This window comes from Sminthopsis crassicaudata, chromosome 5, assembly GCF_048593235.1.
Source record: "Sminthopsis crassicaudata isolate SCR6 chromosome 5, ASM4859323v1, whole genome shotgun sequence".
Classification (NCBI taxonomy): domain Eukaryota; kingdom Metazoa; phylum Chordata; class Mammalia; order Dasyuromorphia; family Dasyuridae; genus Sminthopsis; species Sminthopsis crassicaudata.
In genome coordinates, this window is record NC_133621.1 from 78,365,816 (window position 1) to 78,390,021 (window position 24,206).

The 24,206-nt window shown below is 37.7% G+C and overlaps 1 protein-coding gene across 6 annotated transcripts in view; it reads left to right on the forward strand.

Moving 5' to 3' along the window:
• Positions 1-24,206, forward strand: part of ADARB2 (adenosine deaminase RNA specific B2 (inactive)) — a 651,356-nt gene that overhangs the window by 460,640 nt on the left and 166,510 nt on the right. For all 6 annotated transcript variants that reach the window (XM_074267208.1, XM_074267213.1, XM_074267207.1 and 3 more), the window contains one exon: positions 10,259-11,163. In XM_074267208.1, the coding sequence (XP_074123309.1) occupies positions 10,259-11,163 (905 nt within the window). The remainder of the gene's footprint in view (positions 1-10,258; positions 11,164-24,206) is intronic.

Genomic DNA, 24,206 nt, shown 5'->3' on the forward strand with positions numbered 1-24,206 from the left:
TAATCTGGGAAGAAAAACAAAAACAAAACAACAACAACAAAAAAAACAATGTTCACAGTTTACACTCATTTCCCGGTGTTCCTTTTCTGGATGTAGCTGATTCTGTCCATCATTGATCAATTGGAATTGGATTAGCTCTTCTCTAAGTTGAAGATATTCACTTCCATCAGAATACGTCCTCATACAGTATCATTGTTGAAGTGTATAATGATCCCCTAATTCTGCTCGTTTCACTCAGTATCAGTTGATATAAGTCTCTCCAAGCCTCTCTGTATTCCTCCTGCTGGTCATTTCTTACAGAACAATAATATTCCATAACCTTCATATACCATAATTTACTCAACCATTCTCCAATTGATGGACATCCATTCATCTTCCAGTTTCTAGCCACTATGAAAAGGGCTGCCACAAACATTTTGGCACATACAGGTCCCTTTCCCCTCTTTAGTATTTCCTTGGGATATAAGCCCAGTAGTAGTATGGCTGGGTCAAAGGGTATGCACATTTTGATAACTTTTTGGGCATAATTCCAGATTGCTGTCCAGAATGGTTGGATTCTTTCACAACTCCACCAACAATGCATCAGTGTCCCAGTTTTCCCACAGCCCCTCCAACATCTTGAATACAATTTTCAAGTCATTCTTGTCTTTTTTTTCTCTGGCTCCACATCCACCACCACTTTGGGAATCTCCATATAAAATGAGTGCAGAACAAGAAGTTAGAGGTCCTGAACTCTGCCTCCAGATGGAGCCAGGTGTTGACAGTTTTAAATCCAGCTTGCTATGCATTGGGTACCACAGATCCCTCTCATGTTTGTTAAGAATCAAAGGAAATAGAAGATAACTGTCCTACCTTTGACTGATTTCCTTGAAATAGGTCAGTTTAATCATGAAGTTAGGTGTCTATGGGATCAGTTAGGTGGGGCCATAGTGCACAGAACACCTGGCCTGGAGCCATCTTCCTGAGACTCATCTTCCTGTAACTTTTGAGAAATCATTTAACTCTGCCTCAGTTTCCTTGTCAGTAAAATCATTTGAAGAAGGAAATGGTAAACCACTCCAGTATCTTTATTGAGAAAACCTCAGATGGAGTTACAAAGAATTGGACATTACTGAAAAACAACTAAGCTACAACAGATATCTATAATGGAAAACAATGAATGGTTAAATGAACAAAGTGATTTTTTGATTCAGCAAGTTGAGCTAGTAAACTCCTACTCCAGTGACTATGGAGATAGGTTCTTAAAGCCTTTGCTTCAAGATAGTTTGGGTTTCATTTTGGGCCCAGTGACAGATTTTGTCTCTTATGCAACTAGATTAACTATCAAATTTTACCAGCCGTGGCTCTTCATAAGACAACATGGTAGAAAAAATAAAACATTATCATTGAAATAAGGAAGGTCAATTTTAATATTGTTAATTTGATCTACCCTCATATTTAAGATGGCCGGAAGGGCAGGGGAGAATGATAGATTCCATTGCCCTACAGAGGCAGATTTTAGTTATTTGTAAAAATACTACTTGAGTCTATACAAATGTTCAAAATTCATTGTTTGGCATTTCAAGGGCAATTGACCTCACTGAGATAGATTGGGAATGAATGTGTAGTGTCTCTACATCTTACAAAACTCGTAGGTTCACTCACTTGAAAAAAAAAATTGCTTATCTCAACCTATTATTTAAAGGCAGCCTGGTTAAAGAAAACGAATGGAACCATCTCACAATCTAGCAAGTTAAACTAGTGTAGGGTTGAGATGCCAACAAATATAGAACAGCTCATTACAGGGCTTGGTATAGTGTCACGCCAAATACTTCCCAGGCAAATGTTTGGGTTTTGTTGATGACTTTCAAAGAACAGTGATAGTGTTGCCCTGGCACTGCTAGTAGCATTCTGAACATTTTTTGTGATCTGAACAAATATTCAGCCTCTCTGAAATGAAAGCCTTTGAATGTTAGGACACCACTCTGAGGCCCATAAATTTCAAGTTGAGCTTTGGTCTCTTTGCAAAATTCTATGAATTGCACCTGTTTTTGCTGCTCTCCAAAAACTCAGTAATAACCACAAAATACCAGCAATGTGGTGGTTATGGGGTCAATTTTATTTTCTCAGTACTTCACTTAACTCCCAAGTGGGGAAATTTGAATGGGAGTCAGTATTCAGAATCTCTCTCTCTCTCTTTTTTTTTTTTTTTTAAGTTGAATTATCCATAAGGATTACCGTATGTCTCATTTGTTTAATAAGGGAATAAAAAATACAAAACTTTTTTTGTAACTTAGTTGGAGTACTGATGTGATGAAAAGAACAGGAAAAATTTACTATTGAATCCCAGAACTGACCTTTGTTAGTCTTAGGACCCTGGGCAAGGCACTTAAACTTTCTGACCATTAGTTTCTTCATTTTAAAAGTGGGACTTACAGAATTGTTTTAGAGAAAGTGTTATTTGAACTTTGTGACATTATTGAAATACAAGTTATTAGTATCATTTCTCTAAGAAGCAATACATAAAGACCTAAATCAAAGCACCAGAAATTTTCCTATCCATTTCTTATTCTATAGAGAATAACACTCTTTAGAACCATTGTGATTTTTCTCACATTTTCAACCTGACATTGATTGAACAGAAGAAGAAGCAAATGGAAGGATAATTTGGAGTCTGAGGCCTTGGCTTGGTGACAATATTTATATTACTGATCTCATATAGTAATTGTAGGGAAGGACAAATAAATGTACCTAAATAAATGTACCCTAAGAATGATAACTGTTCTTTAAAGGACATCAAAGAAACAATACGGTTTTCTCCAACTATAGAAAAGCTATCAGAGTCAACAGTGGAGAGTACTTACCAAGTTTCTGGGTTTTAATCAAAAATGAAACTTAACATGTTCAAAAGAAGTCCTATTTATCAAGAAACAAAAACCAGATGAACAGGAGACTATGTCATAAATCCAACAGAGGAAGAGGGAATTCATTTAAAACTAGGATATCAAAGATGACAGATTTTAAGTTAACAAGCATCTACAAAAGTCTGACATCGTAGCCATAAACCATAAGATAAAGGTTAGAAATTTGGATAAGTAGGAATTTAAAATAACTTCTAAATACTAGTGTATTCAACACCTAAGGACTCAAGCAGCTTATAACAGAGTCTAGTACTAAAAGCTTCCCCCAGAGACAAAGATAAATAGATAGATGGATGGATGGATAGATAGATAGGATAGGATAGGATAGGTGATAGATAGATAGATAGATAGATAGATAGATAGATAGATAGATAGATAGAAAGAAAGAAAGAGAGAAAAAAAGAGAGAAAGAAAGAAAGAAAGAAAGAAAGAAAGAAAGAAAGAAAGAAAGAAAGAAAGAGAGAAAGAAAGAAAGAGAGAAAGAGAGAGAAAGAGAGAGAGAGAGAGAAAGAAAGAGAAAAAAAGAGAGAAAGAGAGAGAAAGAAAAGAAAGAAAGAAAGGAAGGAAGAAAAAGAAAGAAAAAGGAAAGAAAGAAAGAAAGAAAGAAAAAGGAAAGAAAGAAAGAAAGAAAGAAAGAAAGAAAGAAAGAAAGAAAGAAAGAAAGAAAGAAAGAAAGAAAGAAAGAAAGAAAGAAAGAAAGAAAGAAAGAAAGAAAGAAAGAAAGAAAGAAAGAAAGAAAGAAAGAAAGAAAGAAAGAAAGAAAGAAAGAAAGAAAGAAAGAAAGAAAGAAAGAAAGAAAGAAAGAAAGAAAGAAAGAAAGAAAGAAAGAAAGAAAGAAAGAAAGAAAGAAAGAAAGAAATAGTGAGATACAGGAAAAATGAAAATAAGCATTTATTAAGCATTTACTATGTGCCAAGTACTGTGTTTAACTACTTTACAAATTGTATTTCATCTAATATACAGAACAACCTTGTGATATAGATGCTATTATTATCCCCATTTTACAGAAGAGGAAACTGAGACAGATGGGTATCATGACGATTTGCTTAGGGTCATACAGCTAGGAAGTGTCTGAGGTCACATTTGAACTCAGTTTTTTTCTGAGCCCAGATCCAGAGTTCTATCAGTAGGGAAAACCCTTCCAGGTCATTCCCAACAGTTCAGCAGTCTATCACATAGAGGCTTTGTCCAGACCTATTCCTCTTCTTTAGAAGGAATCACCAATTTCAAAGCCTGACTTTTCTGCTATATTGTTGTTTACAGAAAACCTCAAAGTGAGAGAGAACTGATGTCCTAATTCAGTACCTTAGAAGCAGTAACTGCTGCCTTCCTGTCCTGCAGTTCAATTGCCCTGACTGCCTGTATTAACAATAACAATGCACATTCAGTTTTGCTGCAGCAACCAGGTTCTAGTAACTTAGAAAGGAAATGGTAGGGGCAGAGGGTTTATAGGTACATCATGGAGAGAGCAGACCCCAAAGGGTTTCAAGGTACAGACCACTGAAGCCAAGAAGGAAGGATGGAGGGATCCTAACACATTGTTGCCACAATTTTTTTACTCAGAGATTTCTAGGGCTTTCCACAACAAATAGCATTAGATTTGGAGGTTTCAGCCTGAAAAGCTGATTAATTTAGTAGTGAATGGCCTACCAAAATAGATATAGAGAAATTTGGTTAGCAATTAAAGTTGTAATTACTCTGATGGGGATTTTTTATTTTATTTTATTATTTCGGACTCAGAGCCATTTCTGTTGCAAATTTTGGTTAAATAAATGTCTATTTTAATATTAACCTCATTTGAATAAAAGCCGTCCCATGGGATGTAAAATTTTACTTAAGAGCTTTAATCATTCCTTAAATAAGAAACTCAACTGCCCTTGACTCTTTTGTGATATATAAATCTTCCTCCTCAATCTGTGTCTTTGTGAATCATGTAGTGTAGTTTCATTTGTAACCTGATTTAGTTTATGTACAGTTTGTTTGACAAAGTTTGTTTTCTTAAGGGATGTATGAGATTGACTAAGTTTATTCAACTTTTATGACATTGAAGGAAGTATGGGGTTGTGGGTCTATCTTTTTAATTGTTGTGGCCTTAGAGGAATGGACAAGACTGCCATACGTAAATGAATTACTTCACTGTCACTCTGATGTAATTTTGTCTATAAGACAAAAGTCTATAGCAGTTTAGGTTTTCTTTTAATCCTGAACTTATACTTGATCATAATAATAAAGTCTAGGCTTTTACCACTATATTTCTACATTGTGGTAAACATATATTTGGAAGTAGTTACCTATCACATGAACTCAGAGAGAAGATATTTCTCCCACAACATTAATTTGTCATTGTTATTTATTTGGTCAGCATTTATTAGGCACCTACCATGTGCAAAGCACTGTGGTAGACAAAAAAAAAGTTTTCCTAAAACAAAGTGCTTAGCATTCCCTTACCTTAAGGTTCCCCAGTATCAACTAAGAACAATAAAATTCACCTGTACCTGAGAATATTAAAAAAATAATTTGGGCAAAATCGACATACGAAGCTTTTTTGCAATGGTCCCATCTCACCCTTCCTGTGCTATTACTTATTCCTCCATTCAGACTCTCTACAGTCTGCCAGTGGTCCTCAAACTTTTTAAATAGGGGGCCAGTTCACTGTCCCTCAGACTGTTGGAGGGCTGGACTATAGTAAAAACAAAAACTCACACTCTGTCTCCGCCCCTCAGCCCATTTGCCAAAACTGGGCTGGCTGCATAAACGTCCTCAGCAGGCTGTATCTGGCCCGCAGACTGTAGTTTGAGAACCCCTGGATTCTGACCTTCTTGCTGTAGAAACTAGTGGTGACAAACTCAGATAAAAATGGGGCCACTTATTCATACATAAGGATCCCTGCTGGCTGCACATTGTCTTAGAAAAATATATATTAACATTATCTCTGTTCTATTGTATTTTTCTTTATTTTGTTAAATATTTCTCATTTACATTTTAATCTAGTTCAGGCTGTACTCAGAAGTGTTCATGGATTGAATGAGTATTTGATATATCTGCTGTACATGATTTACCATTCTTTTTCTCTTCCACAGCATCATCTAAGCCCCTTTTCTCAAATACATTCTCTCCTCATCTCCACTATTTAGGATATATCTAGTTTCCCAGGGCTTTCACTCAACTAAAGCCTACCTTCTAAGTGAAGCCTTTCCTGATCCTTAACTGTTTGTGTACTACCCCTCTGTCAACTTACATTTATGTTGTATATACTTATATGTTGTCTCTCCTGGTAGAATAGTTTCTTGAGGGCAGGGAATATTTCAATTTTATCTTTGTATCTCCAGTGTCTAGCATTGTGCCTGGAACATGATAGGTTCTTAATAAATACATGTTTATTGATTAAAGGAGTTGGAAAAAGTAAAGAGAGGGATGAGTGTTATATGCATAGTATTTGTTACTTCCCAAATGGACAGGAGATTGAAGGGAAAATAAGATATTTTAGATCAATGTTCTACAGAACCTTTTAAACATGCACCCCATCTATTTAAAAAATTAAATGAATATGTCCCCTACATGTAGATTTGTAAATTATGTCTATCACTATACCAATAATTATGTAAGTTATAAAACAAAGGCAAAAATAGAAATAAAAAAGGAAATTAATTTTTAATCTAAAGTGGATTACATACCAGTGAAGCTAATTGAGTAGGGAAGTGACTGGCAGCTGCATGGAAGATAGATTGAAATGAGATTTGAAGCAGGAAGATTAATTAGGATGTTACTGCAATGGTACAGTGAAAGATGAGGGCCTCAGCTAGGGAAGTGGCCCCATAAGTGGAGAGTGGGGAACAGACTGGGAGATTATTGTGGTGGTAGAAAAAAAATCTGGGAATGAATTGAATATGTGGATTAAAGAAACAGGAAGAATTGAGGATTATACCAAAGTTCTGACCCGGATGACTGGAAGGATGGTGTACCCTAAACAGAAAGAGAAAATTCAGAGAGGAGTGGATTTGCTCAGAAAAATAATATATTTGATGCAGATCACAGCCTTTCCATACCTGCTCCTTCTGGGCTATTTATTTTTTCTCTCACATACATAAATACTAGACTTAAAATAGGTGAATTATGGAATGTACCTTATTAGCCAATGCTTGGCAGTGGAAAGCCCAGTGTCTGTAAACTAATGGCAGATGTGATGTGATAGGTGGAGGGGGGGGTTTTGTCTGGGACAGGCAGTGAAGATTCTCTGATCACAATCTATATATTCTGAAAAGTTCAAGCCCAGTGGAGTTGGGGGAGATGAACAGTAGGAATGGGCAGAATTAGAAGAGGCAATAAATTCTAGGAAAACAGAGGGAATCACTTAATTGTGTTAGAGACATATCCACAGCTTATTGTCATGGGTACAGTGCTTTGAAACACTTCACCCTAGATTGATAACAAAATCTTGGAGTCATATCATGGGGCCCCAAAGTACCTCAGTGACCAATTTAAAGGCTACTATTTTAGACAGCAAAAGACTTAATTTTTATTGCTCTTAACATTATCCTGTATAGATATGCCAAAATGTATTTGAATAAAATTAATCAATGAATATTGATTAAGCTCCTACTGTGTACCAGATACTAAAGGCTAGAGATACAAGCGTATATGATTTATTAAAATATAAATTAAGCATATGCCAATCATGTGAAAATATTATTAATTCTATTGCCAAGGAGTTGCCTAAGCCAGGCCATCACTCAGATATTAGGAGGAAATGTTTATGTAGGCAGCTGGTAATGAAAATGGATTACTTAGAGCATTACTGTGTGACTTTTTTAAAAAAATATCCATATGTTGGTCTCCAGGTGGATTGATGTTTTTAAAACCAGAAAACTATCGCCAAAGCCTGTAATTTTAAATTTGATGCCTGCCTCAAACTTCCTATTCAAACTTGGATATATTCTTAATAGGGTAATGACCTTTAAATAAAGAAATGAGAAGCCAGCATATTCCACAGGAAATAAGTACCTGAAAGTAGAAGTTAATCTTTTTCAGTGTTAAAAATAAAACCTCATTTTAAAAAAAAAACATATGAACAAAGGGAGCTCAGGGAATAGGATTATAAATAAGAGAAAGAAGCAAGTAGTAAAATTAAATTCCACCTATTTTCCTTGAAAATTTACTTAAGACTAAGAAAAAGTTACACTTGAAGCTTAATGCTGATGGGACATGTTAAAACCATTAGGGGTAGCCATAGATAATGATGGACAGAGGATACTGAAAAAACTGGCATGGAGCAAAAGAGGCTAGCTGAACATTAACCCTGGAGTCTGCTGTAAGGCACATTTGTTATTTTCTTGGAGAAAGGGAAAAGGCCCAACTTTGTCCCATATAGGAAGTTTAAGGACCTTTATTCAGATTGTGGACCATTTCTTCATTTAAAGTTTTCGCTGAGAATCTTCTAGGTCAGGAACTTTTAACCATTTTCTCATCTCACAAATTCATTTGGCTGACTGGGTACAGCCTCGGGATTCCTCTTTCAGGGAAATGCATAAAATAAAATAGAAGATGAAAAATGTTATTATACTGGGATATGATTGTCAAAATCTTAAAAAAGAAAAAAAAAAAAGTTGCCAAACCTCTGTCCTAGGTCCTAGAAGGTCAAACTAAATTGAGTCTTTGGCAAGAAATCTCTTGACAGATATATAAGAAGTCCAGGAGTTGAGCCAGATGCTAGAGGAGGAGATGAACAGGATGGTCAAAGGTATTGCAACAGATCCATATTCTTTTAGATAAAACATACAAGTTGTGTCGTGACACTTGTGATGCCTGAAAGATCCTAAGGTTTGGGTTTTAATCTAAGCAGAGTGTCTGGCTTTTGCTCAAATCTAGTTATTGCTTCTGTTTCTCCTCATTCTACCTACTATTCCAAGTGGAGATTTTCTTCTTTTCTGCATTTCATGAATGCAGATGGCACAAGGGGTGGAGCAAGACAGAAATATATTGGACAGAAAGATGCTTCAAAGCTGGACTCTATGGCACAAAGATCGGGCTTCTAGAGAGACCAACTTGAGGATGTGTCATTTAACTGTCTTTTTGAACCTCTTCCAGGATCAAAAAAAGTACTTAGAAAGGGTGTTGAGAAAGATGTGATGATTGCTGTGGAGTGATGGGCCAATGGTCACTCAGCTAGGAATCTCAAAGCTTTCAAAATCAGACAGGATTTGAATCATTGGATTTTATGATCTTTTCTCCTAATAGCAGCTAAATTGCCAGGGTGGATAGAGTCCTCAACCTGGAGTGAGGAAGAACTGAGTTTAAATTCAGCCTCAGATACTTACTAGCTATATGACCCTGGACAAGTCCCTTAGCTTATATTTGTTTTAGTTTCCTCATCTGCAAAGTAGGATAATGATAGCTTCTAACTCCCAGGGTTGTTGCCAGGACCAAATAGGATAGTTATAAAATGCTTACTATGGTGCCTGAAAGACAGTAGGCACTTACTAAATGTTTATTTTCTTCCTACCTTAATTCTCCTGAAAGTGATATTTAGATTATCCCAGACAAGAAGGCTTAACTTGTCTTGTTAATGGATGGAATTAAGTAAGAAAAATACAGGTAGAGTCATTTTGCAGAATATTAGCAGCTATTTCTGCCTGCTCAGCAATCTCTGCATAACAATGCAGGACTGATTATAACCTGCAGGATCATTCCTGGGCAGGCTAGCTGCCTTCCTCCCATCCCCACCCTTCTCTTGTCAGAAATATAGCTCTCCCAGAACTGTTTAAGAATGAATTTCTTGGCTCATCAAGGCACTAATTGCAAATTGATCTCTGGCAGGTAGTTACTCCCCCACTCATCAGGCAGTATGTAATAATTTCTGCCACAAAGGCAGAATAATCACACAGGAAGAGGGCTAGGCTGGGAGCTCTGAGAAACTTGGGTTCAAGTCCCAAGTGATCCTGTCCCTTGCTAAATTAATTTCTAGGGCAATATGATTAATCTCGTTGAGCCTCAGTTTCCTCAGCTGTAAAACAAGGCATCATACAACCTGCAATATTTACTTCACAGAGTTGTTGTGAGGATCAAATAAAGTGCCGAGCACTTTGCAAACATGAAATCATAATATTTGCCTCAGCTCTCATTACTGGCAAAAGGAGTACAGAAGGCTGGTTTTCGTGCATTTCCTTAATGAGCTGTGTCCTCTAGTTGACGGCTGATTGTTCGACTATTTCTAAGGTCCTGGAATATGTTGACCTTGCTTATGAAGCCAGGTTAGAGACTGGTCTTCTTTGATCTCAAAGCCTTGAAACATGATGCTATGGTTATTAGCAATAGCAACCTGCCCTTTCCTGCTGTTGTGACTCATTTATTTTCACCACCAGGTTCCAGCAGTGCTGAAGTGAAGGAAAACCGCAACGTGGGCAACTTGGAGGCGAAGCCACTGCCATCCAGTGACCACTCAAGAGGAGGCACTTCCAGCATCAAGAGGAAAAGACCCTTAGAGGAAGGGAACAGCGGTCATTTCTGCAAACTCCAACTCATCTGGAAGAAGCTCTCATGGTCGGTGACACCAAAGAACGCCCTGGTCCAACTCCATGAACTGAAACCAGGTTTACAGTATAAAATGGTTTCTCAGACAGGGCCAGTCCACGCTCCTGTCTTTGCAGTAGCAGTAGAAGTCAATGGATTTACCTTTGAAGGCACGGGACCCACAAAAAAGAAAGCCAAGATGAGGGCAGCAGAGTTAGCCCTGAAGTCTTTTGTCCAGTTTCCCAATGCGTGCCAAGCACACTTTGCCATGGGGAATGGTATCAGCCCATCTACAGACTTCACTTCTGACCAGGCTGACTTCCCAGATACTCTATTCAAAGAGTTTGAACCATCGCCTCCAAGTGATAACTTTTCCAGCTGCCATCCCGTCAACACCGAATTACTCTCGACAGCTTACCGACAGGGGAGGTTACTCTACCACAGGTTGGACTTGATGGGACATGCAAAGCCCAAGTCCAAGTCGGCCTTCCAGGGAGAGAGGGAAAAAAACCCAGTGGTAGTGCTGAATGAACTGCGCTCAGGGCTGAGATACATCTGCCTTTCGGAGACAGTGCAGAAGCAGCACGCCAAGAGCTTTGTGATGGCAGTGAGAGTGGATGGGAGGACGTTTGAAGGCTCAGGACGTAGCAAGAAGCTGGCCAAGGGTCAAGCAGCCCAGGCTGCTCTTCAGGCCCTCTTTAACATTCGGCTGCCCAGCCACATTCCCAGCAGGAGTAAATGTAACCCTTTGCCACAGGTGAGAATTCTCAGGTAGCTGCCACCCAGGTGGAAGAATGCTAAGATGAATGTGAATTGTTATTGTTCTTGCTGTAATGGGGGACCAGGCAGACCACTCTCTTCCAATTACCGTAAGTAGTGTGTTACCGCCAAGCGCATCCTTTCCAGGAAAGCAAGGCTTCTTCCCAGGACACAAAAGGCCTCCTTCCCCCCCCCCCCCCCCCCAGTCCTTATCATTAGGAGCAATTTGCAGGCTTTTTGGTAAAAGGACAGTGTAAATGTGAAGAAAGGAGAGAGAATGTCAACGCTCTAACTTGCCAGAGGTAATGAGGAATTAATGAAGCCAGGTAATTTTTGTAATGATGCAACTGACTACAAGGGAAGATACGATAGTACAAGATAAAAGAGAGAAGGAAAGCTTGTGAGGGAGAATTCTTTTTTCCTTTAAGGAAAAAAAAATCTGTTTATCTACAGGATAAGTCAGTGTATACACAGATTATTAACTGCTTCTTTTTATTAATTTGATTTTGAGGTATATTTAAGTCACAAAGAAGGGCTAATTTTTAAAATCACGTTATGATTATAGTATTACCATACTAATGTTATATATTCACATTATATTATAGTATACTATATTAATAGCATTGACTCAGGTTTTTTTTTTGTTTCTGTTTTTTTTTTTTAGCTAAGAAAGCATTTCAGAGCAAACAAAAGCAAAAAATTAGTCAGTTGCTTCAGTCTTTGATTCAGAATAGAGCTGGGTACTGCATATAAAAGTCTGTTATAGTTTATGGCTTCCGTTTTTCCCACCTGCCCCAACTTGATTAATTCTGCTCCCCTGGAAGTCAGGAACTGGGATAGAAGAAGAGACTAAAATGGAAATCTAAGTCAAAAACACAGGAAGGCAAACAACTGAATTGGACCACTTATTTTCCAAAGGCATCATTTGGTTACATTTAGAATGTCTTCCTCGTTGCTCTCAGCTTTGTTCAGTTAGGAGTGTGTGGCCACCTAAAGATGAATGCATTTTTTCCAAATGGCAAGTGGGGTCTTTCAAAAGTGACAAGGAAAAGGAAATTAATGATTAGGACTGAAATTGTGACTTCACTAATGCTTTGGGGAAAGAACTTTCTGCCAGTGCATACTGGCCCCTTCTCTGCAATTTAGAAAAGCAGAGAACTGCTTAAAACACTGAGAGACTGAGCTCAAGAAGCCATTGCCTGTTGGAGGTAGGGCGGTTTTCTCTGCTCCTAGTTCCAAGGCCAGCTCTGTCTCCATTTTGCCATGCTGTCCCCGTGACCTCAGACATCATCTTGTCAATTTTTTTTCAATTTATAGATGAACAAACCAAGGCTGAATTCAAAAGAAGTGACTTGCCTAAAGTCAGACAACTAGTTAGTGCTATGTGGTTTCTCTTGGAGGAAAACATTACTTTTTTCTGCCTTTTTCCAATCATCATTCTATTTTGCAATGACCTGTAGAAAGAAGTGCTCTTCATTAGTATTAACCCAAAGAAGACTCAAATATAGACTCAATAGTATAGCCGCAGTCTTTGAACTGGATTGCACTCACTGGGATTCACTTTGGCTAATCAAATGCTTAGTATGTCCCATAATGCCATAGAAACACTTGGATTTGTTTTGTTTTGTTTTCCCTCCTTTGGACCAAGAGAATTATATACTTGGTGTAGAATGTCCAAGAGAGCAAGCTCCATCTGTCAATGTCTATGAATGTGCAAAGATATCTATTATGCAACTTAAAGCCACAAATAATTGTCTGGGGGCACTGAGAAGTTGCCCAGTCACATAGCCAGTATGTGTCATAGATGGGACTCGAATCTGGGTCTTCTCTATCTAATCTGTCATGCTGCTTTTTTTTCCAAGCATTAATGCATAATATTTTACTAGAGAAAAAGTAGTGAAATAGTTCATTGGACAGTTGGTCAATAAGCATTTATTAAGTACTTAATTTATTATGTGTCAGGCACTATGATAAGCACAGGGGATTCAAAAAGAGACAAAGGTCAATCCCTTCTCTCAAGGGGTTTACAATCTGATGGGGAAGACTTGCAAAAACAACTATGTACAAACAAGGTATATACAAGATAAATAGACGGAAGGAAAACACTAGAATTAAAAAGAATTGGGAAAGATTTCCTATGGAAGGTGGGGTTTTAGTTGGGACTTAAGGAAGCCAGAGCTATATAAGGAGACAGAAATGAGGTTGCATACTCTTCTCCAATGGAATTGTCCAGAGCCAAAAGGAGGCCATTGTCATTGGACTGAAGAGCAGGTGGCAGGAAATAAGTTGTAAAGAGATTGGAAAGTTAGATTATAAAGGACTTTGAATGCCAGACAGAGGATTTTGTATTTGATCCTGCAAGCAATAGGGGAATAGTAGAGTTTATTGAATATAAAGGGATAACATGGACAGTCCTGCACTTTAGGAAAATCCTTTGAGCAGTTGAGTGGAAGATAGATTGAAGAGGGGAGTGAGTAGAGGCAAAAAGTCCCGTGCACAGTGTATTACAATAGTCCAGAGCTGAGTTAACGAAGGTCTGTACCAGAGCAGTATCACAGGAGAGATGCTGCAAAGGAGAAAGTGACAGGCCTTGGGAACAGCTTGGATGGGGGAAGGTGGAAGTGGGAATGATACTTAGTGAGGATGATACATTTTGAGTCTTGAGAACCAAAAGGTTGGTGGTGTCCTCTACAATAATACAAATAAACAAATAGATCTCTCAGAAAGGGATAGATATTGGTTTTGGTATGTTCAATATTATTCACACTTAAATCTTTTCAATCCCAGACCCCTTCTATCTTAATTGTAATTGACATCTAGAGAATCCAAAGATAGATTTAGATCAGGAGAAAATTGATGGTTATTGAGTGTCACCTGAAGCAATCATTGATGGCACAGTATGCAATGTGATTTTTTTTCTCTTTCCTTTTGCCATTCATTTCCTTTGTGCTCCCATCGCCTTCCTCAGCTTTCCCCTTCCTTTCCCTTATTTATGTTATTCCTCTCCAATTTCTGTTTCGTACTTACCAGTGGTCCTTCAGCAAAGTATTATTTGGCCCCATTGTTGGCACTAGCAACTAAAAAAGACAGACTTTTGGTCCCTGAATTGTGTCTCTTAAATTACTATTTATATAAAGAAAAAGAGATTATTTTAATTTTTACAATATATTTTATAATATTTATAATTATTGATAATATTATAATAATTAAAATAATTAACTTGTACTATAAAATTATAGAAATAAAGGCCAGTGATCTTTGTTAACTTCAGCAGCATGAGCAAATACCAATCACTTCCTGAGAATCATCCAGCCCCAAGTTACCCTCAGGGATCTCATCCTTTTCTTTTGATTCTTAGGTCCCCTCCCAGCTAAGCTTGATCCTTCCTAAAATGGGAGGCAAGTTGGGTGCTAAGCTTCATCCCGAACTGGCATTTTCTTTCTACAAGGAGAAACGTTCCTGCTATCTGGCTGTCTCTCTAGTCCCCTTCCTCCTCTCCTCTCCCCACCCCACCCGGCTGAGAGATGAAGGATGTCAGGGAATTCGGGCCACGATGCCGTTTTCTTTCATGTTGTCAGCTTGGAGCTTTCACCATGAAGGAGCCGGGCACTGCTACTACTTTGTAATAGTCATTTGACCCCAGCATGCGGCACATCAGTTAAAGCCACCACCGCTAAATTATATTTTTCTGACAGTCCACTAACCACCTCGACTAGATGATGAAGGGCACATTGCACAGAGTGGGTTGCAAGCTATTCATCACGCCCACTGGCACCTCTGCCGCTCCAGAAGGCTCATTAACCTCCTCTCCGGCGTCCCCCTCACATGTACCCCTCGTTCTGCCCAGCTGGGTGCCGTGCTAGCCATGGCAATGGTAATCAGAGCCAGTTGCTGCCACTAGTTTTACTGAATTGGTATCCTGCCGGGGAAATGGAGTTTTGGCTTAAACCTGAAGAGGGGGGGGAGAGAGGAATACTGCACTAGGAATCAATTTAAAAGTTGGTTCATTTTTCCAAGCTCTGTTCTCTATTTTTTGGTACTCTAGTCACACAAAGTTTGCTTCCTACTAACCAGAGTTCTTATTTCTATTTCTATGGTGCTTCAGGAGGTGAGTCTTTCAATGAAATCACAGGTCCTCCTCCCCTTTCCTTTCCTCATTGTGCAGTATAGCCCTCCCAGGCTCAGCTAGGACCAGATCAGTAAAAGCTAAGTACTTTCCCAGAATGATAGAATTTCAGAATTGGGGGATGGAACAACTTTCTAGTAGTGCCTCTGAAGCAAAAATCACTGCTACTATTTATTTTTTGATTCTCTGTATTTAATTTTGAGAGAAAATCTCATATTTCTTTCTAGAACAGTAATAAATTGGGCTTTAGAATCTTCCCTAAATAGGAAGTGAGAACTATAATGATGATTTCTCATCCATTGCAAAATATCTCTTCTTTGGTGTTGTTATAAAGGTGAGGCTAGGAAAAACCTGGTAGTTAAGCAAAGAAGGTTTCCGTAGCTAACAAGTTATAAGATGGTTGGTAGAATCTAGAAATACAGATATTTACTTAAGCCTTAAAACAAGTATACAGAAATTCCCAAATTAACCATTATTTAAAATGTTTAGAGATACTTCAATGACTGAAGATATGTAATGAAGTATAATTTCATAGATAAGAGGAATACTTTTAAACTTCTTTTCATTGAAGTTTCTCAACTGCCTAATTAGTTTGACTTGCTTAGCACTTGTATGCTTCTTTAAAAACCATGATCTCAGAAGGGAAGTACTCCCAATACAGTACTCAGCATCCCAGTCCCAATGCCAGCATAGAACAGAGAGCCAGAAGTGGCAACAGAAGATAAAGTTTTACTTATGAATAAAAATAGCCTCTAGACCTCAGAAAGATAATCAGATAAATTGAATCATTGACAGTACATACCTAGTTCCTAATTCTTGGAACCCACTCCTCCTCTGTGACTTAGTTCCTTGATCTTGGGTATCACTTCAGGATCTCAATCAATAAGCATTTATTAAGTATTTACTATGTATCAGGCATTGTACCAAGCACTGGTGATATAAATAAAGGCAAAAGTAGCCCTTGATTTCATGAAGTTCAAATTCTGGTAAAGACAATATTTAATAATTAATCCACATAAAATTTATATGGAACAGAAACCCTAAAAGTGAAAGCTGCACCATCTGGGAAGACCAAGAAAGGCCTGCAGAAGGTCATGTTTGCAATGAATTTTGAAAGAGCTAAAGGATTCTAAACAAAAAAGTGAGAAGACAGAGCATTCCAGGTAAAAGAGATGGCAATTGCAATAGTGCAAAGACAAGTGATGGAGAATCATGAGTAAGAAATAACACATGAGCCACTATGGATGAATATACATGTACAAAGGTATAAAATGACTTGTGTGACTGAGTTGTAAATGACAAAAAAGATCACTTTATATCTGATCCCGAAAGGAATAAGAAGTCACTAGAGTTTATTGAGTAAGGGAAGTGATATATCTAGATCTATGCTTTAGGAAATCACTTCAGCAGCTATTATGAGCATTAACTCGAGGGGGATGAGACCTGAGGCAGAGAGACAAATTAAAAGGTCTCAGTAAAAATTAACAAAGACCTAAAACAAGGGTGCTGTTTGGGTAAGTAGAGAGAAGAATATACCTCCAAATATGAAGGCAGAAGCAATAAAATTTGACCACTCGTTGAGTATTTGGGATGAGCAAGAATAAAAAATAGATGACAACATCATGACTGTGAACTGAGAAAAGAGAGTGATGGCTTTAATAGTATTAGAGAAGTTCAGGAGACAGAAAGATTTGGTAGAATAAGTATATTTTTGCAAAATAAAGTCTTCATTAGACCTGTCAAGTTGATTTGCCTATGGAACAATCATTTTGTTCAAAAGATAGTTAGTGAAGGGGCAGCTAGGTGGTACAGTGGGTAGAGCAGCAGCCCTGAAGTCAGAAGGACCTGAGTTCTAATCTGGTCTCAGACACTTAATACTTCCTAGCTGTGTGACCTTGGACAAGTCACTTAACCCCAATTGCCTCAAAAAAAAAAAAAAAAAAAAAAAAAAAAAAAAAAAGGAAAGTTGGTGATATAGGGCTGGAGCTCAGAAGAGCAAGGATCATAATAATAACTAGTGCTTTTGGGTTGTCTTAGACAATCTGAGAGGTATGAATTTTGCAAACCTTAAAGCACTATAAAAACACTAGCTATTATTATGATCTTTGGATTTATATATAAAGTCCTGGTCTCTCTTCTAAGCTCCAGTTAAATGTTGGAGGGGTTGTGGGAAAACTGGGATACTAATGCCTTACTGGTAGAATTGTGAACTATTCTGGAGAGTAATTTGGAACTATGCCCAAAGGATTATCAAATTGTGCACATCCTAAGGTTCACAAAACATTTTATAAATATGATCTCATCTTATTCTCACTACAAACCTGGGAATAAGAGCCATTATTACCTCCATTTATAGATGAGGTCATTGAGACTGAAAGAGGTTAAGTGACTTGCCCCCATAAATAGTTTGTACCTACAGTTAGACTTGAATTTAGGACTTTCTGACTCCAAGTCCAGAAGGATGCACTATAGCATAGTCTACATGGAATTGATAGATGAATTCTGAAGCTGATAAGCTGAGATGTTCTGGAAAGAAAAGAGAAGAGACCCAAGAACAGAGCTTTATTTATTACACTCTTAGTCAACCTCAGACTGCCTTTCCAGACACGTGTCATTCTTATTTCAACCCCTAGTAATCTTCAGGATGCCCTGAAAAAATATGGCTGTGGTTCTTTTCACATCAACTTACAACATTCAGAGCTAATTGAGTTAAGTATTTCTAAGCTCATGGAGTACTCATCTGAGATGGTAGTATGAAAGTTATAGATAGTGGTTGTTTTCTAACTCAATTCAGTAAATTTTCATCAGATAGCTACATTGTGCAACACACTGAGCTGGTTGTTATAGATACCACAAGTAAAGGTCCAAAATCTCTGCCTTGATGAAATTTTTACTGTACTTAAGGTAGGAGGTAGTAACATGGAGAGAGGGAGAAGAAGAACAAGGTGTACACAGATACATATAAAAAAGCAGTTTGATAATGGGATAGGACAGATTAATATAGATCTTGGAAAATTTGAAGATAGAACCTTTTTAGTGGGGGGGGGAAATATTCAAGGAAGCAGAAAATGGGACACCCTACAAACAGAGTATATATGAAAGGGAATAACAATGAGTAATGTGAAATAACAGTAGAAAGGCATATCTGAAACAGTTGCTAGCCACGTGACCCTGGGTAAGTTATTTAATCCTCTTTGCCTCAGTTTCCTCATCTGTAAAATGATCTGGAGAAGGAAATGGCAAACTACTCCAATATCTTTGTCACGAAAACCCAAAGGGGGTGATGAAGAAATGAACATGCCTGAAACAATTCAACAACAATAATACGTAATAGTTCAGAAAATGTAGTGACACTGTAGAACACCACTCCTCCATGTAGAGCTCATCCATTTACTTACATATTTCTTTCACAGTCAGAGGGAGAAAACATTCTATTTTCTTTCTTTGGTCAGACCTAAGGCAAATTGAAGAGCAATGACTGGCTGTTGGTTGTAATTAAAAGGAAAAAGAGCTTAAAGAGCTGTTTCTAGGGGCTAACTGCTCTGACCAAGCCTCCAGAGGTTTTTCTGGGGTGGAATTATGTCCTCAAATGTGGGACTTCAGTCCAAACTAACTTTATGCCAGCATCATGTCTAGTTCATCTTAGCCCATTTTAACAGCTAATTTAGCTAATCTGCCAGAAAGGTGATAAAATTGTGAGAATAAATATGGTAATTGAACATAATTGTGCTTTCTTAAAGTGTCATTTGGACTCTTGACAACTAACAGTAGTAACTTTCTATGAGAATAGTCAGGAACCCTGGAAATAAATACATCTAGTGGAATCCTCCCTTAGAATTAACTACAGACCAGGGAAGCTGAGGACTATTATGTAGTTAGCTATAGATGCATCACAGGACACTAATAGGATTTTGTGGCACTAACGTGTTTCTTTCCCAAACCCCAAGGTGACCCCCAACTGCCTCTAACCAGTTTACAGATTGTTTTTCTAATCTTGTATTCCTACTAATCTATCTTACTCAATAGAAACAGCATCCTAACCACTGTAAAGCAAAATCATTAATTAATATTGCCATAACAAATTAGCAATAGAGGGGTGCTCACATTTTAAATGGACATAAATTAAAAATGAATAGGTGTGACAATCACATTTGCCTGACTCAGAAATGGCTTAACACTGTCCATGCTGGCACATACTGAGTGAATCTCAAGGCTGGTTCCCTGCATGGAGCTTCCGTTATTCAAACCCACATCTACTCAATTCATGCTCTTTGTGCTGTGGTCCCTCACAGAAATATAACCTCCTTTTTGGTTCTTTTCTGTCCTTGCAAAAGAACAGCATGATTTGAGCTAAGTGCCAGATTTGCCTATGGCCTCATTTCTAGCACACAGAGATCCCAACATCCCCTTTGCTCTGATTCTTTGTACTGTACAGGTCAGTTAACTTATATAACATCTTAGCCCACTATGGCTTGTGGAGAGCAATCATTGTGGATTAAAAAAAGATTCTTTTCTCATTCCCTCCAAGCTGTTTCCTTGAAAAGAGCTGAGTTTTCTAGAACCTAGCTAGCAAGGAGAGTTTTTTCTTCTCATTATATATTTGTGTCAGTTATTGTGGAGTAATTCATTATTCCTTCTAGCTGCTGAATTTTACATTTATAGGTATATGCCACCATTATGTCATATTCTTCCTCCTCCTCCTCTTCTTCTTGGCACTAAGGTTAGTTGGTTGATTGATTGGGTGAATGAATGAATGAGCAGAAGAACAAATTAATTTATTCCCTGTCTCCAAACTACTTCCTCAGAATAATCCCTCAGTACATACACATCAACATAAAGCAAATACCTTTCTTGTTGTGTAGTCATTTCAGTAGTATCTGGCTCTTCATGCCCCCATTTGGGATTTTTATTGGCAAAAATATTAGAGTGCTTTGCCATTTCCCTTTCTAGCCCATTTTCCAGATGAGAAAACTGAGGAAAACATGGTTAAGAGTCTTGTCCAGGTTCACACAGATTAGAAGTATCTGAGGGCAGATTTGAACTCAGGAAGATGCTTAGTATTATCTAGGAAGCCTCTAACTAATAGGTACCAGGGATGTTAATGACTGTGAGCATCTTGAACTATTGATGAATACAATGTGCCCTAGATGGAAGCCAAAACCAAAAGGAGACCGAGGATGAAGGGCAACGAAGGCTACAAGGTCAATAATGTCAGAGTGCAGAGCCAACAAGTTGGAACTATTATTGAAGTGGGTCTAGTCTTCTATGAAAAACAGATTGAGTTGATCTGAGGTTGGTGAAATGTGTCCAAAATGGCAGCTTAACTATTATTTCCTCTGATTATATAATAAATTGAAAGAAATCCTTATTATAGGACATTCACACTGAGTTATTTGCCATTACAAGGTATAGGATTAGTCTATCTTTAATCTTTAATCAAATCTTTAATAGTTTTACCCAGTTCCCTTTGCGACTGAAAAGCCTACCTTTGAAAAGCAAAGTATATATAAGAAATCTACAGTTTCATGTCAGTTTTCTTTTCTATCCTACTATGTTTAGGCAAATTCCCTTATCTTTGTATTAAGTTCAAAATAAAAATAAAATTTAAAAATAAAATGAGAGAGCAAGAGAGAAAGAAAGAAAGAACAAATCTACCTCCCTTTGTTCTTTCAAAAGAATAGTGACCAAGATTAGAGATACAGTCTGTGGCCATGGGCCAGAGAGAAACTTATCAACCCAGATCTTGGCCTACTTCATAAAATACTGTAGTCTAAAGAACTAAGTAGTCATAGGTAATTTTAGAAAAATGAGCTTATTTTTCTGATCCAAGGAGCAGAAACCAAAGTAGTCTCTATCCTATGCAGGGAAACTTTTCATGGATTGTGGAGAGATTTCCAGTAGGAGTCCATGAACAGACTTTTATCCACTAAACAACCAGAGAACAATGACTGTGACCTAGAGTCAGTACAACAGATATCTGTACAATCAGGCTGATAGATGCCGCTCATAAAAGTGTCTTTCTTCCTAGGAACTCAAGAGCACTTCTGAGATAAAATCTTGCTGACATTCACAAAATACTTAGGAAATGAAATCAAGGTTGGTTATGAAGATACCCTTTCTTGCATCCTAGGAAACTTTAGTATTTTCTCCTTAAATATTTCTACAGTAAGTCAATAAACATTTAAGTACCTCACAAACACATGCTTTCCCATATCTTCTGGATTTCTCCTTCATCTAAGTAAGGTTGGCTACATTTTTGTAACTTCAAAAGAACTTGTCATGATTTTTTTAGAAAAATTCTTACATTTTAACCTACTCTTATGAAGCAGCAAAATTGTTCAAGTGACAGCATATTGTCTGTTGTGTTCATTTTTGTTAAGCATGGAGAACAGTGTTCATGTGGACCAAAGTGTAAAGCCAGGAGGAAACAGAGGGCACCACCTAGTACTGTGAATTCTGGCTACAGGCATTGGCTGAGCAATCCTTAATACCATTCTTTCTTTCCAAGCCTTATGGATAAGCACCCTATGAAAGGGAATTTTCTATTTGGAGGACTGTGAGTTTGGTCTTAGAATACAAACATTTTTTCTGAAATAAAGAAACTCAAACCAAAAACCCAGTCTTCCAATGTAGCACAGAATTATGGATGCAGAGCTCACCACCCTGAGAATTGGAAAAATTTCACCAGGGTCTTTAAATTCTTTTGAATACATTTCATCCTGATCATCCCTAGCTAATGCAACATCTACTAATGAATTTTCAACAAAGTATATCTTAGTTGATGTGTCCTTCCCTCCCTCCCTGCCCCACCTCTCCCAGATCTTCCTCTCTTCCAGTGTTTGTCTACTTTGCCTACTTCACCACCTTGCTTCCTACAAATACCCTTAAGAAGGGTAACATGTTGTAATAGTATCATCTCAGTGTGAATTATTTTTCATAACTAGAATGAAAAGCAAGAAAAATGATACATGCTAAAAACTGAGAAGATATATACATATACATATAGATAGATACACACACACAGATATGCCAGGATACTTTCATAAACTCCAGTAGCTCCCTTTTACCTCCAAGACTGAGAATTAAATCTTTCCTTTATAGCCCTTTATAACCTGGTTCCTTCTTATTCTCCCTAGATTCCTCTACTTTATTCTCTTTCATGTTCTCTAAGATCCAATACTTTGGATCTCTTTGATTGTCCTTTCACACGATACTTCATTTCCCTACTAGCTGACCATCCCCTAGGTCTAGAATTCTCTCTCTTCCTTGCCACATTGTTATTTCCCTAATGTCTCCCAAGAATTGGCTAAAATGCCACCTTCTACAAGTCTTCCCTCACTCCCCTTTAATGTTGTCCTTTCATACGAAAATATTTACAATTTATCCTGTGTGTGTATATATATGTATGTATATATATATATATATATATATATATATATATATATATATATATATATATATATACATATCATTTGAACATGCTTGCACTTTGTTCTCTTTATACTGTGACCTTTTTGAGATCATGAAGTGTCTTTTGCCTTTCTTTGTACTCCCTATGTTTAGCAAAGCACCTGGCACATAGTAAGCACTTAACACTTATTAATTGACTAATCTCCTCCTAGAAGGTGAAAAGGATTTGGTAGAATAGATTAATTGGGGGGGGGGGGGGGGAAGCAGGAGGGAAAGAAAAGTGATGAAAGGAATAACAGTGTATTATTTATATTGTATGTGTGTATATATGCATGTATATATATGAAACAGACTGATGTGATTCCTTCAGGATGAGAATATACTGATTATTGAAAGGTTCCCTTTGTAAACTGGAGAAGAAGCTCAGACACTCTTCCGAGACTGGCATTCTCATAGTTGGGAGCTTTTTTTATTGCTTTTGTAGGTCAGGTAAATGAACAAAAGGAGCTTCAGAACCTGTGAAGTTAGCTGGACCTCATTAAATCTGGAGGCTTCTTTAGATTTCATGTCATTATGTTGTGTGATGTTCTATTATTAGCTACTTATCACACTCCTTGAAATGTCTTGATTGCACTGACAGAAGTTAAAAATATGAACCTGGATCTCGATCCCTCTTTGATTGGAGTCTTCTAGGGTCCTCATCTGTTTCAGGCCACCAATGGTCTTTTTGAAATGTCACTCCCTTCTCATCTGTGACTGCTCTGCCCGATTTTAGAGCTGTAATTATTCATGCATCGTTCTTATTTCCAGCATCAGGGTGCTGCTGAGAAGCTGAGCTAAGTGTCTGGTTTTGTGACCAGGGACACCCTCTTGTGGCACTTCAGACAATTGCTCGGTCAGGCTCACTAGACACTGTGATTGACTTTTAAAAAGAACACTCAGAATCTCTAAGCAGATTCATCCAATCATATCCCAACACTCTCCAGCCACGCCTGTGCTTCCTAAGAGATGCTGTCATGTGTAACAATTACACTGTTATTGTAGGTGAAAAGAATTCCTAATTATTTTCTCCTTGCTGTAGGTATGTTAACTTGTCCAGAGTTGCAGAGCTAATAAATGTCTGAGGCTGAATTTGAACTCAGATCTTCCTCACTCCAATCTCCCACTTCACCACTACCTGTCTAACTTTTAAGAAGGATAACACATTGTAACAATAACACCTTAGTTACTCTCTATGGGTATATAACATCTTAATATAAGCGGCTTAGAAGATCTTCCTTATGGATATGACATAATAGGACTCATCCATTCATTCACTTTGGACTGTTTCTTTTTTGGCTTTAGGTTCTCTCACTGCCTAGCAAAATACCTGGCCATTTATTGTTCAAATGTTCAGTCACGCCCAACGTTTTGTGACCTTGTGGACCATACTATCCATGGAGTTTTATTGACAAAGATACTGGAGTGGTTTGTGTGGTTTATCATTTCCTTCTCTGGTGAATTAA